Source organism: Diabrotica virgifera, chromosome 6 (genome assembly GCF_917563875.1).
Source record: "Diabrotica virgifera virgifera chromosome 6, PGI_DIABVI_V3a".
Lineage (NCBI taxonomy): Eukaryota > Metazoa > Arthropoda > Insecta > Coleoptera > Chrysomelidae > Diabrotica > Diabrotica virgifera.
The window spans coordinates 25,192,962-25,208,825 of record NC_065448.1 but is presented as its reverse complement, the minus strand read 5'-3'; the positions used below and the strand labels follow the sequence as shown (position 1 = coordinate 25,208,825).

The 15,864-nt window shown below is 33.1% G+C and overlaps 1 protein-coding gene across 1 annotated transcript in view; it reads left to right on the top strand.

Moving 5' to 3' along the window:
* LOC114326990 (aspartate aminotransferase, mitochondrial) overlaps positions 1-10,079 on the top strand; it is a 32,010-nt gene extending 21,931 nt beyond the window's left edge. Inside the window, exons 5-6 of the mRNA XM_028275482.2 lie at positions 327-477; positions 9,758-10,079. Coding sequence (XP_028131283.1) covers positions 327-477; positions 9,758-9,880 — 274 coding nt within the window. The 3' untranslated portion in view covers positions 9,881-10,079. The remainder of the gene's footprint in view (positions 1-326; positions 478-9,757) is intronic.
* Positions 10,080-15,864: the final 5,785 nt, after the last annotated feature.

Sequence of the window (15,864 nt, the reverse complement as noted above, 5' to 3'; positions counted from 1 at the left end):
TAAAATTAATTCTAAATAAGTTTATAAGTGATTAATTTGCTGTAGAATTTACTATGTAAATTTAACTTTGACTTCGTTTTTCTCAATTGAACCATTTTATCACTTGTGCCCCTTAGCATCTGGGCCCCTCAATTATGTTGATTGATTCGAGAGGTGCGGAAATTGCATTAAGTACGAAATGAGATTGTATTAAAAAGAGCAGAATTGTTCATGAAAGCTATAGATGAATATTTATTTCATCTAAGCCAAGTTTTTCAAAAATTATGTAAAAATTTTGAATTTTTGTAATAGGTACATAATTTGATATATAACAAACACATTTTTAGGTTGCCGGAAGTAAAAGGAATGGCTGACAGAATCATCTCAGTCCGTAGCAAACTCAGGGAAAACTTAAAGAAGGAAGGTTCAAGCAGGAACTGGGAGCACATTACAAACCAAATAGGAATGTTCTGTTTCACCGGAATGGGACCTGAACAGGTAACTAGCGTATTTTTGATTTTGTCTTCAGAATATATTATTTTTAGTACAAAAAAGCAATTGAACCACTCGCACTCACTTCGAAAAGGGCATAAGTAACACTTTTTTAAATATCACTTTTTGGTGTCACTTTACTTCTAAGCATTTTACATATTTTCTGTGAAAAGAGTACATCTTCATATACCACAAGTCAACATAAAAAGCAAACAAAAATTGAAGTCTGTTTGCCCTTTGGACCTTAAGAAGTTATCTGACAGGATCAAATTAAAGGACATTACCACTTTTACGCAAGAGAGAAGATACCTCTAGGAATAATCAAAAGATCGAAAATACCTACCAGAACAACAAAATAAAAGCAAAAGTAGAACAAGTAACTGATCCCATTGAAGCTGACAGTGGGATATAACAGAGGGATTCCTTGAGTCCTCAATTCACAGAATGCAAAATACAAACTCTAAAGATCGCGGATTCATAGACTAGAGAAACAAATTTCACAAAGCGAATCAAGAAAGATCTTTTAAATGTAAGCAAACCTGAAACCTGGACCCTACTTACTTACTTACTTAGTCCTAAGCCTTTCTACCTTTAGGTGTAAGGCTGATGGAGTTGAGTTTGGCATTGTAGTCTCCATGCTTTCCGATCTTGCGTTAGGTTTCTTGCACTTTCCAATGTCAATCCCTTCTTATCGACTTCTTTCCTGATTTCATCTACCCACATAACTCTTGGTTTTCCTCTTTTGTTTTTCCCCTGCACTCTCGTTTCGAACACTCGTTTTGTAAGCATCTCGTTCGACATTCTACACACGTGCCCGAACCATCTTAGTTGTCCCTCCACTATTTTTTCATTGATTGGTTCCAGTTTTAGGTTTTGTCTAATTGTTTCGTTTCGTATTTTGTCTATCCTCTTTCTGTTTGCTATTTTCCTCAGGAACCTCATTTCCATAGCATTGACTCTGGATTTTTGTCTCCCCGTCAATGTCCATGTCTCGCTGCTATACATGATTGTTGGTCTAACTACTGATTTAACGACTGCCGTTTTTACTTTCTCCGGTATCTCTTTTTTCCCCAAAAATGTTGTTTTCATAGCGTTAAATAAGCTTCCTGTTCGTCCCATTCTCTCGTTTATTTCCATGTCTTGTTTACCATTTGCTTCGATTATTACTCCTAGGTATTTAAAATATTCCACTTGCTCTAGTTGTTTCCCGTCTAATTCTATTGCGTGTGTCTTCCTCGTATTTGAAATTATCACTGTTTTTGTTTTCTCTGTATTAATTTTCATATTTATGTTTGATAGTTCTTCTTCTAGGATTTCAAGATTGTTCTGTAAGTCTTCTCTGTTTTCTGCTATCAATACCATGTCGTCTGCAAATAGTAGCTCCGATAGTTGAGTCCGTTTCATTTGCCAGTATCCTAATGTTAGTTTTCTCATTCTTCTCTTGGCTTTCTTTATCGCTTCATCCAGTACCACTGAGAATAGCAGTGGACTCAGCACGTATCCCTGTTTGACGCCTTGACTTGTAGTAAATTCTCTGGATTCCTCGTTATTGGTTCTTATTGTATTTGTATTATTTTTGTACATACCCTTTATTACTTTTATTATGTGTCCGTCGACTCCCCTTTCTTTTAGTGTCTTCCATACGCCCTTTCTTCAGATTCTGTCAAACGCCTTTTCCAGGTCAATGAAGCACATATGTATCTCTCTATTCTTCTTGATTACCTTCTCACTTACTTGTCTTAATGTGAATATTAGGTCTTGCGTGCTTCTGTCTTTCCTGAATCCACACTGTGTGTCTTCCATAGTTGTTTCTATTTGAGTTTTTATTCTTGTCTCTATTATTCTTGCGAATACCTTCCCAGGGATACTTCATATGGTGATACCTCGGTAATTATTACAGTTTCTCTTGTCTCCCTTTTTGTGTATTGGTAGTATAATGCCTTTCTTCCAGTCCTTTGGTAATTCTGCTCTATTCATGATATCATTCATTCATTGTTGTTTTTCATTCCTTTCTTGTATCTCCCCTATGTTGTCCGTGTCTGCATGAGTTAGCTCTTTGAAATGTTCTCTCCATATTTCCATTATTTGTTTTTCTTCTGTTAGTACGTTTCCATTCTTGTCTTTTATATTCGGCATCATGTGCTCTTTCTTTTGTCCGAGTTGTTTTAATGCGCCGTAGAAGAGTTTTTGGTTTTCCCTATAATTGTTTGTCATTTTTTGTCCAAATCTCTCCCATGACCTTTCCTTTCCTGCTTTCACCGCTATTTTAACCTCTTTCCTTTATATGCCTCGTAATCTTCCGGGTCTTTTGTGCTTAGGTATCTCTTCCATTTTTCTTTTTTGTTCTTTATTTTCTCTCGTATTTCTTCCGTCCACCATTCGGTTCTCCTCATGTTAGTATTTGCTATTTTTGCTTTCCCACAAGTTTCCTCAGCTGCTTTGGTTATGCTGGTTTTTAGATATTCCTATTTTTCTTCTATATTTGTATTTTTTGCCCTACCTTTCAGAGTATTATCTAATTTTTCTTGGAATTTCTTCTTATATCTTTCCTCTTTTAATTTGTAACTTTTTATTTTTTCGTTTACTACCTTTCTTCTCTTTTCTTCTGTTGTTCTCATTCTCATTATTACTAGATGGTGGCCACTGCCAATCTCTGAGCCTCTTTTCACTTTCGTATCCTGTACTCTTTTCCATTTTTTGCTGCTTACCAAAAAGTAATCTATGATTTTTCCTTTCTGTTGTCTTGTACTTTCGTGTATTTGTGTACTTCTTTATGTTTAAATTTTGTATTTGTTGTAACTAGTTTGTTCTCCATACATATTTCTATCATTCTTTCACCATTTCTGTTTAGTATTCTTCTCCTTCTTTTCCCATGCACTCCTTTATTCCACTGTTGTTGTTTCCGACTCTATCGTTTAGATCTCCCATTACAATTATGTTTTCTTCCCCGTTATCAATTTGCATTTGCAGCTCCTCGAAAAATTTATCTTTCTCTTCCTTTCTTGCATCTTCATTTACTCCGTTGGCTGTTATTATTGTCCATATTTATTCGTCCATCAGTTTCATTTTCACCGGTAATATTCTCTGGTTAACATATATGTTTCTTCTATAACGTGTTGTAGTCTATTCGGTGCAATTATTATCCCGACTCCTTCTTTTGCTCTCTCTTTTGTATCCGCTCCTACCCAAAGTAATCAATATCCTTTGTGTATTTTCTTAAGACCTTTTCCTTTCATCTTCGTTTCCGTTATTCCTAGTATTTCTATTTTTTGTTTTATCATTTCTTCTACCAGTTCTTCCTCTTTTCCATTGATGCTTCTCACATTCCATGTTCCCATTTTTATCTCTCCTTTTTTCTGCAATCTAGCTTTCCCCTTCTTTTTATTTTCATCCTTGTTTACCTGTGCATCATCTTTTTCCCTATCGCTTTTCCCATTCATTGCCTTGGTCCTGGACCCTAACCAAGGCAAATATGAATAAACTAGCCACAACAGAAAAAGCAATGGAAAGAGCAATGTTAGGTATACGACTGTCAGATAAAAAGAGGAACGACTGGGTAAGATCAAAAACAAAAGTCGAGGACATAACAGCAAACATTGACAAACTTAAATGATGCTTCGCAAGTCACAGTGCTAGACAAAAAGACTGCTCGAAAATTGGAGACCTTACGTAAGTAAACGACCGAGAGGAAGGCCACAGATAAGAATGGTTGATGATATTGAAAGGATAACCGGAACAAATTGGAAATATGTTGTTAAGGATAGAGACCGATGGAAGGAGTTGGGAGAGGCCTATGTCCAAACATGGACGATAGGAGGTTAAGAAGAAGAAGAAGCATTGTTCAAACAAACAAGAATTGAGTCAACAGATCTAATAATATTCGAAATACATACTTTCAATTTAGAAATATCTTATGGAAGTTGCATCACAAGGCCAGCGGTTTTATCAATATTGACCTTTTTGGTTTACAATAATAAAAATAACCAAATACTAGGCAACATTAAAAAAGTTGTGGCATGAGGTGACGCTTTTTATTTTTGATGCAACAGATTTATTGTTGTTTAAAAACATATTTCCTATTTTTAATGGCATGTATTTTTCATAAGTTTTTATATCAATCATAATGTCTTTCACCACTAAATGACGTATTAATCGATAATTTTACATTGTTTATTAACTTGCGAATAAATATCACCAAGGGAAACATTCTTGTTGAAATTGATTGATAACAGTTTATTCCGAAGGTCGTCAATAATATTCCGCTTTAACTTTAATCTTTACCTATAACCTGACAACAATTTGACAACATATTCTGAAAAAAATAATCTTTAAACCTGTTTATAGATTTAACATATCGGAAAAAAACGGGAGAAATTGGGAAAAAACAGGTTTTTTCCAGACCATTGGAAAAATTGGAAAAAATGGGAAAATTTAAATATTTTTCAATTGAGACTTGGAACGTAAAATATTACCAATTTTAAAGTCATTTAAATATATTTTGTAAAAATAAATACAGAAACATACTTTAATAATATCTATTAAGGGGGTAGGGGCAAAATTTTGGTCCAACGCTATTTAAATGCATTCATTTTTTCGATTCCTGAGAAAAATAATAAGTATTTTTGAGAAATTTAAACGGAGAATGAAAGATTACATTATTACCGAGGGCCGAAACTCCCTGAAAACTTCTATGTTTATTTTAATAAGTTACAGGGGTGAAAAAAAAAAAAGAGAAAATTTAGTGTGATATTTAATTTCAAATATTTCATTTAAAAGAAACTTTTTGTTTATTCTAATGCACTTTCGACCATCAGTAATAATGTCATCTTTCATTCTGCGTTTAAATTTTTTAAAAATATTATTAGTTTTCATAAGATTCGAGAAAACTGAATGCATTTAAGTAGCATTTGACCAAGATTTTTCGCCAAACCCCTTAATATCTACATCATCCAAAGTCAAAGTCATCCTGGACGGACAAATCATGATTTTTGTTTGGATAGTACTATTCGCACTATTTCATAAAGACTTTCGACAAAAAAAAACTATGAAATGATAAAATGATTGTGAGTAAGTCTGTGTTTCATTACTACATTTAATATGGACTCACATATGCAACCCATTCAATAATTCAATATTTAAAAAAAAACTAGTTTTTGTTGGTCAGTGCTTGACTAATGCTTCTATTAGTTGGTCTTCATTCAATTGTTCTCGTTTAAGCGAGAATCAAGAAGAAGTCTTAGATAAGAGAACTAGTCTTGTTAACTTGTTGAGAATATACAAGGTGTCCCAAAAGTAGCGGAACGGTCGAATATTTCGCGAACTAAACATCGGATCGAAAAACTGAAAAATACGTGTTCAATCATTTTCAAATATATATCCTATGACACCAAACACCAACACCCACTACACCCCCTGGAGGTGGGGTGGGGGGTAACTTTAAAATCGCAAATGGAAACCCCTAGTTTTTCTTGCAGATTTGGATTCGTTACGTAAAAGTAAGCAACTTTTATTCAAGACATTTTTTCGAACTGTGGATAGATGGCGCTATAATTGAGAAAAACGATTTATCCTGATATCATAGGTAAATTATAGAAACAGTCTAATATCTCGAGAAATACACTTCCAAATGAGAAACCAAAAAACAGGGTTTTTAATACTTTTCGAAAACCAATCGAATAACACCAAACATGACCCCCCAACTTATCCCTTGGAGGTGGGGTAGGGGGTAACTTTAAAATCTTAAATAGCAACCCCCACTTTTTATTACAGATTCGGATTCGTCATGAAAAATTAAGCAACATTTATTCGAAACATTTTTTAGAATTGTTGATAGATGGCGCGTTAATTGGAAAAATACGATTTATTAGCGCCATCTATCAGCAATTTTAAAAAATGTTTCGAATAAATGTTGCTTAATTTTTCATGACGAATTCGAATCTGCAATAAAACATGGGGATTCCCATTTAAGATTTTAAAGTTAACCCCCACCCCACTTCCAGCGGGTGGAGTGGAGTGTCGTGTTTGATGTTATTCGATAGGTTCTTGAAAAATATTAAATACGTATTTTTTGGTCTTTTATTTGGAAGTGTATTTTTCGAGATATTAGACCGTTTCTATAATTACCTATGGTATCAGGATAAATCGTTTTTCCCAATTATAGCGCCATCTATCCATAGTTCAAAAAAATGTCTTGAATAAAACTTGCTTACTTTTACGTAACTAATCCAAATCTGCAAGGAAAACTAGGGGTTTCCATTTGAGATTTTAAAGTTATCCCCCACCCCACCTCCCGGGGGTGTAGTGGGGGTTGGTGTTTGGTGTCATTCGATAGTTTTTTGAAAATGATTGAACACGTATTTTTCAGTTTTTCGATCCGATGTTTAGTTCGCAAAATATTCGACCGTTCCGCTACTTTTGGGACACCCTATATTATAATATTGTGTCTTTTTTTGTACATACATATATATGTACTTAAAGACAAACGGCACTTCTGATAAATAGATCTATCTGATTCTACTAAATTTATCGATTTTGATACGGCATGCAGAATTTGTTTAGTATATTGTAACAAATTTCAATTCTTCCGTATTTTTCCCTGATTTTTTTCGGAAAAAAACAGGTTTTTCCGGCACCCAATTTTTCCGGAAATTTTAAATCTCTAAACCTGTTAAAATTATATTATCTTCTTCTTCAAGTTCCATCTCCGCGACGGAGGTCGGCAATCATCATAGCTATTCGGACTTTAGAGACGGCTGCTCTGAAAAGTTCGTTTGATGTACATCCGTATCATTCCCTCAGGTTGCGCAGCCACGATATTCTGCATCTCCCTATGCTTCTTTTTCGCTGAATCATTTCCTGCATAATCAATTGGAGCAAGTTGTATCTCTCTTCACATGTAATATGTACGAGATATTCCAATTTTCTGGTTTTGATTGTATTTAAGACTTCCATTTCTTTATTCATCTTTTTCAGAACCTCTTGGTTTGTGACGTGTTCTGTCCATGATATTTTCAGAATTCTTCTATACACCCACAACTCAAATGATTTCAGTTTTTTCATTGATGCCGCATTCAAGGTCCAAGCTTCCATTCCATAAAACAAAGTCGAGAAAACGTAGTACCTAGCCAGTCTAACTCTTAGCTCTAACTTCAAATCTCTTGTGTATAGCAATGTTGTTAAAATTTGCTACAACCTTTTCTATTCCACAATCCACAATTTGCTCCACAATCATTTGTGGAGTTGATCATTGTTCCAAGATATGCATATTGGTCTACTCATTCGACATTGATTCCATTTGAGGAGATTTTCGTTATTTCTTTGAGTTTTCGATATTCTCATAAATGTTGTCTTCTTGGTGTTCATTGTTAGACCGTATTCTTGGTCATACACCGCTATTCTGTTCACCAGTCTCTTAAGATATTTTCAGCTAAGATGACAGTGTCATCCGCATATCTAATGTTGTTAATAGGCAATCCATTTACTTTTGTTCAAGCTGTTTCACCTTCAAGAGTAGGCATTAGGATCTCTTCCGAGTAGACATTAAAAAGAATTGGCGATAATACGCATCCCTGTCTCACCCCACAGCTAATTTCAATTTCCTCTGACAGCTGTTTGTTAACATGTACTTTTGCTCGCTGCTTGTAGTATAGATTCGATATGATCCTGAGGTCATTGTAGTCTATCTTCTTTGATATCACTACATTTATTAATTGATCATGAGGTACTTTATCGAATGCTTTATTATAGTCAACAAAATACGCATATAAACTGTTCGTCAAAAATTAGGGATATAGAAAATTAAGCTGATTTTCATAGTTAATTTTTTGCGCGAACAGACGGATTCCGCTATTTTTTTATTTTAGCCTTTTCTTTGGTATTTACACAGTTGTGCAAAGGTTTACTCAAACTCTGAGCCAAAACACAGCATACCCACTAGGTATGTAGGGCTCAATTTTCCTATACATAGGCTAGTCGCAACAGAGAGATTACCTACATATTCGTGTATAAAAATTTTTAACAAATTACCTGTTAGAATTAAATTGCAACAGAATTTTAATATATTTAGAACTGAAATAAAAAGCATTTTATTGGATTTAGAACCATATTCTGTGTATGAGTTTTTAAATCACACATTTTAACTTTTAACTCATAGTAGTTGTAATTGTAATTCTTTATGTATATTAGACACTTAATATTCAATTGTGACAATTTGCTATAAGTGTGTTGTTTACAATTTTTTTAATAAAAGATATTTTGAATTTGAATTGGAATTTGAACTTATTTTTTGTACTTATACCGGGTGGAAGAAAAAAATATGTTTTTCTTGTGTTAAGTTTGAGACACCCTGTAGAGAGAACGAGGTACAAATGTGAGTATACATCAGAATAATATTGTAGTCTTATGTTTTGTGAACATGCTGTTGTTTGAATGTCCCTGATACCTTTAGAAACAAAAAAAAAATAGACGGTTTTGTAATTTAACATGTGTTTTAACCGAAACAAAAGTTTGAGACACCTTGTAGGGAGAAAAAGGCACAAAGGTGAGTATACCCCGATATTATGTTGTAGTCTTATATTTTTTTAATTTTTCTGATATCTTTAATAACAAAGAAACTAGACGGTATTACTCTTTAATATGTTTTTCTATGTTTCACATGTGTGATGTGACGCATGTCGTCAGTTAAAACACATATTAAAGAGTAATATCGTCTAGTTTCTTTGTTATTAAAGATATTAGAGAAATTAAAAAAATAAAATATTCACAAAATATGAGACTACAACAAAATATCGAGTTATATTTACCTGTGTGCCTTTTGCTCCCTACAAGGTGTCTCAAACTTTTGTTTCGGTTAAAACACACGTTAAATTACAAAAAAAAATTTTATTTCTAAAGATATCAGGGACATTCAAAAAACAAAATGTTCACAAAACATAAGACTACAATACGATTTTGATATATACTCCCATTTGTACCTCGTCCTCCCTACAGGGCGTCTCAAACTTAACATAAGAAAAACATTTCTTTTCTTCCACCCGGTATAAGTACAAAAAAAAAGTTTGAGTAAACCTTTGCATAACTGTGTAAATACTAAAAAAAAAGTCTAAAATAATAAAAAAAAATTAGCGGAATCCGTTAATCTGTTCACGAAAAAATTTACTATAAAAATTCAGCAGAATTTTTTATGTCCCTAACTTTTGACGAGCAGTTTATATCTTGATTGACGTCAAGGCACATCATTAATGTCTATGTCCAGTTTATGATAAATTCTTTTTTTTTTTTCTTTTAGGTTGACAAATTGGTGAAAGAACACAGCGTATACCTAACCAGAGACGGACGTATCTCCATGGCTGGAGTTACCTCAAAGAACGTCGACTACCTTGCTAGGGCCATGCATTTAGCCACAAAATAAGTTCATAAGATACGAAACGAAGTTATATTTCGATATTAAGTATTAAAATCGTATTGATTCTGTATTTTAATTTTACACGCACTCTACTCAGTTCACGCATTTAGATTTTTTGTTATTATTTTTTTAGAATTGTTGTTCTAAATTGTGTACCTATCGAAAAATGTTATATTTTAAAAAATAGATGTGTTTATTTACTTAACTTGATATTTTTTGTTATTTTCGTTATCCTGAATAACACCCCTCGATTTTCTGAAGTTTCCTTCACCATCTGAGGTGAAAATGAAAGTCGTTGCCCACAAAGGAAAATACAAAAGGAAACTTAAAAAGTCTTACAGGCGTTGGTAGATGCCCTTAAAAAAAGTGAGAATAAATGGTTTGTATTCAATGGACGGGATGTGGATAAAAGGACGATAGAACCGGATGAAGCATACAAATTGTGGTATTTACGGACAAGTAGTGATAGAGAAACGAAAGATCTTCTGTAGAGATTGTAAGAACGAGTGATCAGTGGCGAAGCGTGACTTTCTAAAGTGTTACCAAAACTAGATGTAAAAAAATCTTATTGAAAAATAGTAATTTATGAAACAGTTCGTGAAGTATGTTTTATGCGAACGCACGCGATATTTAGAGCATGAGCGACAACGGAGCGAGTGCTATACATCGCGTAAGTTCGCAAAAAGTACTTCACGCACAGTTTCATACAATATTTTATCTACTATAAACAAATAAAAAAACTGTAACTCTTCGTCACTGAAATTCATTTCTATTGTATAATTATTAGAACTGTGACATTTAAAAATCCTAACTACTTTCAAACCACAAAATTGTCAAAAATTTTGTTGTAAGTTAGGGTGACCAGATCATAAACTTGAAAAAAACGGGACACATCCAAGGAGCAGTAGCGTAGAATTTTTTTCTGGGGAGGGGGGTTGGCTTATTTTTTTGTATGGTTTGTGAAAGACAACTTACATTGCCCTACTTTTTTATATATTTTTCATATGCCCTGAGGGAAAGGGGGTTTAACCCCCAAGTCCCCTCTCCGGGTACGCCACTGCCAAGGAGGGTTTGAGGCGATATCCAAACAGGCAGGATGAAACATGGTCTTTTAGCTAATTTGGGACCTACAAATCATTTTCAATTTACCTTTGAATATGTAATTTACGTACGATCAAGACTGCGAAACAAACTAAAAAACTCAGCCAGAATATCATGGATCAACAATTGGTCAGAACAAAACAGTTGTTAACTGAACAGCAAATAAAGCAATTTTACAAAAAAGTCAGAGCAACAAAAAATAAATTAAATCAAGCAAAACAAGAGGACTAAAAAACCAAAAAGGAGAAACCGTACTTGAAGAGAAACAGATCAGCAAAATTTGGGAAGAATATTACGAAAAAAATGCTAGTCACTATGAAGAAGGAAACACACTGCGATGAAGAAATAAAACCGTAGAAGATAACGACGAAGTCGAAATTTTCATAGCAGGAGAAGTACAAAAACAAATACAGTCGGAAAAATGAAAGAATACCCATGAACGAACATATAAAACACGTTGTATTTTCCTGTCACCGTGTCACAAAGAAAATTGCCCAGTGCAAGTACATGTAACAATAATTATTACATGTACTTGCGCTGGCAAATTTTTTGTGTGACACGGTGACAGGAAAATACAGCGTGTTTTATATGTTCGTTCATGGGTATTCTTTCATTTTTCCTACTGTATTAAAAACCTAGGAAACGGAAAAGCAGCAGGAGAAGATGTAAAAGCAGTGGAATTAATAAAATACGGAGGAAGAGAATTACATAAAGAAATAAACCAACTAATACAACAAATTATTTACAAAACTGACTACCAGACGATTGGAACACAGGTATTATAGTACCTATAATATATGAAAAAAAAGGAGATCGGGAGGAGTGCGAGAATTAAAGAGCAATAGCTTTATTAAACACCACATATAACATTCTAGCAAACATAGTAAACATGAGACTTAAATAATGCGCTGAACGAATATTAGGAGAATACCAGAATGGATTCAGACCAAGGAGGTCGATGATTTAATTTCACACATACAGTGAAACAAATAATTCAAAAATCTAGAGAATACAACAGAGAAATTCCCCGAATATTCATAGATTTCAAAAGCGCTTTTGATATAATCAATCGGACGAAAATGATGGAGGAGCTAGAGAATGTTGGAATCCCAGAAATATTAAGACAAATTATGCTAACAGTAAGCCTAAAGAACACCAAAGCAAGGATCAGTTTCAACGAACAACTTCTAAGGAGATAAATGTAAATAAATTAGTGAAATAAGGTGACTCTGTCTCCCCGACACTATTATTTAATCTGATATTGAAAGTAATCATAAGGAGAACAAACTTGTATCCATCTTTAGCTACTTGGGAGTAACAATATGGAAAACCGGAAATGAGAGAACAGAGGAAAGAATTCTGAAAGGCAGAAAAACATATGGAATGATTAGAAATCTATTGAGAAACAAGACAAGTATAATATGAACCAATATAATACCTTAATAAGACCTGTTGATACATATGGGATGGAAACAACGACGATTAATAAGAAAGAGGAACATAGTATTCCGAAATTTGAACGAACAATAATGAGAACAATACTGGACCACAATGTAATAAGAGAGGGAGAAATTATAATGAAAACAAATGCCGAAATTGAAGAAAAAAATAAGAGACAAAAAGTCAACCTGACGCAAATACGGGACATTTAGGCGTCCCGAGAGACTTTTTCGGGACACCGGGACAAATCGTTAAAAAACGGGAAAATCCCGTTTTTTTTTTTCGGGACGTTCGGTCACCCTATTGTAAGTCATTGCTCATATTGTCACCACCATGACAACGCGAAAGTTAAGGATACTTGATTATATGAAAGTGTGCCAAAAAACCCATTGAAAGTGTGCAAAAAAGTAAATCCCATTTAAAATACATTGTTACTTCACGCACACTTTAAACCCTTCAAGCACTGCTATATATAATGACAATTTTCACAAACTAAAAACTTATACATAATATGACATAAAGTAGATAAAAATTATTTTGAACCTCCCAAATATAAGTTTTTGTTTTCAATCCTGTGGGATAAAATTAAACAAATCACTATTCCCAAATTATATGCATGTAATTGTGTATACATGTATTATATGCATGTAATAGGTATAACAATAAATAATAAACAAACTAAACAGATTATTCTACAGTAAAATTAACATCAAAAATAAACAAGTAGGAAACAGAACATATTTTGAAAACTAGTGTTTATATTTTAAATCTTCTATTTTCAATAATTTCATTTTTTTCTTCAAAATTATATATAAAAAAAAAGAATGTGTGTGTACTTTGTACGCACGTAAGAAGTTATACTTCTATTATATGATTTAAACGAAATTAATATACTTTTTATTTATATTTTATTTAAATATTAAACTAATTTATACTTACTACTTCTCAAACATTTTTATTAAAACAGTGCCAAAAATTAAAATAATAAAAGAATAAAACACACACAAACACATTAAAAATGCCACAAATGATTTCTGAACATTAAAATTGTCGGAAAATTTTTTAACTAAATACGTACTTTCTGAAAATAAAATTATATAATAAATATACTTACAATCATAAAATGTATAAAAAAAATAAAAGAATAAAAGTTTCTATTGGGATTCGAACCTGCTTATCAGCGCGGTTGGTATTGGGTTCATTCGCCTTAAACGCTTCGCCACGGAGACAATGTGTCATTATGTGCGAAGATCGACTAACTAAACGGATTAAACTTTTAACATTTTTGAATTAAATTAAATTATTTTGATTTTGAATTGAAATGATTTAGAATTGAAAAATACAACAAAACATAGAGTAAGAAAACAATATATTAGATGAATATTGATAGAAATTTTGATGGTAATCAAATTATGTAAATAAAAGTATTACATACTATGTATTTTGGTAGGTTCAAATAGGTAGGTACCTATGATACATTTACAATTATTACGTACCTGTTGCTTTTAAAAACTATTTAAAAGTCACTACAATTATCAACTTTTTTGTTTCTGTCCTCACAACAATAAAACTAATATATTATACATTTGTTTACCTTCATATTGAACAATTATTTATTATTGACAGATCATTTCAACACCTAATCAGAGCCCGTATAACGACTAATACCATACTGTCGGTGTGCGCATGCGCGCAGATTAATATAAATTCACCCTCAATCTCAATCGCGCCTAAAGAAGTATAACTTCAAAAATATACAAGGATAATGACTTTTCAAGTAGTTGATCGATTATGCAGCAACCTTCTTCCTTGTTCAAATGCACGAATAGCTACTAAACTAACGTTACCAGATTGTAAAATGGTTACAATACTGATATACACAGCGTGCCCGCGCCGTCTCTGGAGCCGTCATTCCTTCAAAATTTTCAGTCCCGAGCGATAGCGAGAATCATCTTTCGTTACCAGAACTAGAAGTGGTAACGGAGTATAATGACGTGCAACGGATTCAAATGTATTCACATGTAATCTCGCCAATATTTTCGTGCGTCTAGTTGGCTATTTACTGAATTAGGTAGGTACTACGTATTAACAAATATTTCTGTTGGTAAAAAATATAAAAGGAATTATTTCATAGTAGTCATAAAATATTTATTTGCAAGTTTTTTAACTGTTACCAATGGTAACAGTGGTTACATGGACGCTTCGCCAGTGCGAGTGATAGATTAGTAACACAGTGAAATTTGTATGTACTTGATAAAATGTATGTTTATCAAAGAATAAAAAGCGAAAAGAAACCAAAATATCGGAAAAGATCCCAAAAAAATCAAGTGGTGGATGATTAGCAACGCCTATTCGGAATAAAAACAGTAGAGCAAATGTGCTGTTTTATTAGATACACTGCTACTGAAACACTTCATGAAAGAAATTTGATAATAAAAAGACCTGGTGGTGGTCAAGCGAAGTTCAAGAAAAAATAAAGAAGAAAAAGCTACATAAACAGTGCCAAGAAAATAGGTCAGATACAGATTTTCAAAACCAATATCGTCAGAAAGGAAGCAAAAGTGCCAGTATCAAAAGATTTCAATCAGATTAGATGTACCTATTTAAGATGAAAATAATAAAATACTAGCTCATGAAAAGCGATAGAAAAAGTAGTAGATGGAAAACCAGTTAAGCTAACACAATCAGTAAGAGTAATGATCACCAAAATTACAACCAAATAAGCTGGAGAGACAGGAACAATTTGGCTATCAGGTTTGTTTAATAGAATTATGGAAATGGGACAAATGCCAGACGATTGGGGAAACACTATATTAGTGCCTTTTACAAAAACAAAAGAGACATATAACAATGCACAAATTACAGGGTCATACAACGTCTTCATATGAGAGAAAGTATTTGAGAGACGGATACAAGAAGAAACAGAAAATCAGTTTGATTTTATGCACGGTAGATCAATAACAGATACAATACAGGACAAGAATAAAGAAATAGACGCTCATATGGTTTTCATTGTAAAAAAGCATTATAATTCCTCAAAAGATTATGTGGTGGGCGCTCAATATCCAATGAGTTAGTAGCACAAAAGCAGAGTATGTATTTGGAATGTTCATTTAAATAAGGAGTTACGATTACAATGATGACTTAAGAGGGGGAAGGGATTGTGAAAAGTAAAATTTTAAGTACAGTAATCGGTATTACAGAGTTATGGGGAAATAGATGCAGATTCATGCAATATAAAGAATGGAGTTGTTGTTTTGTGACAGAAATATTCCAATGACACTGAAGGGAAAATTCTATAAAACTACCATAAGACCAAAGAAGACTTCGGCAGAAACTTAGGCAGGACATGCAGGTACGGGGACCGATATTGGTATTACCCAAGGTAGAAAGTTAATACTAAGAGTATAATGATATTACTTACTTTTTATAGAATATATTAAGTAGAC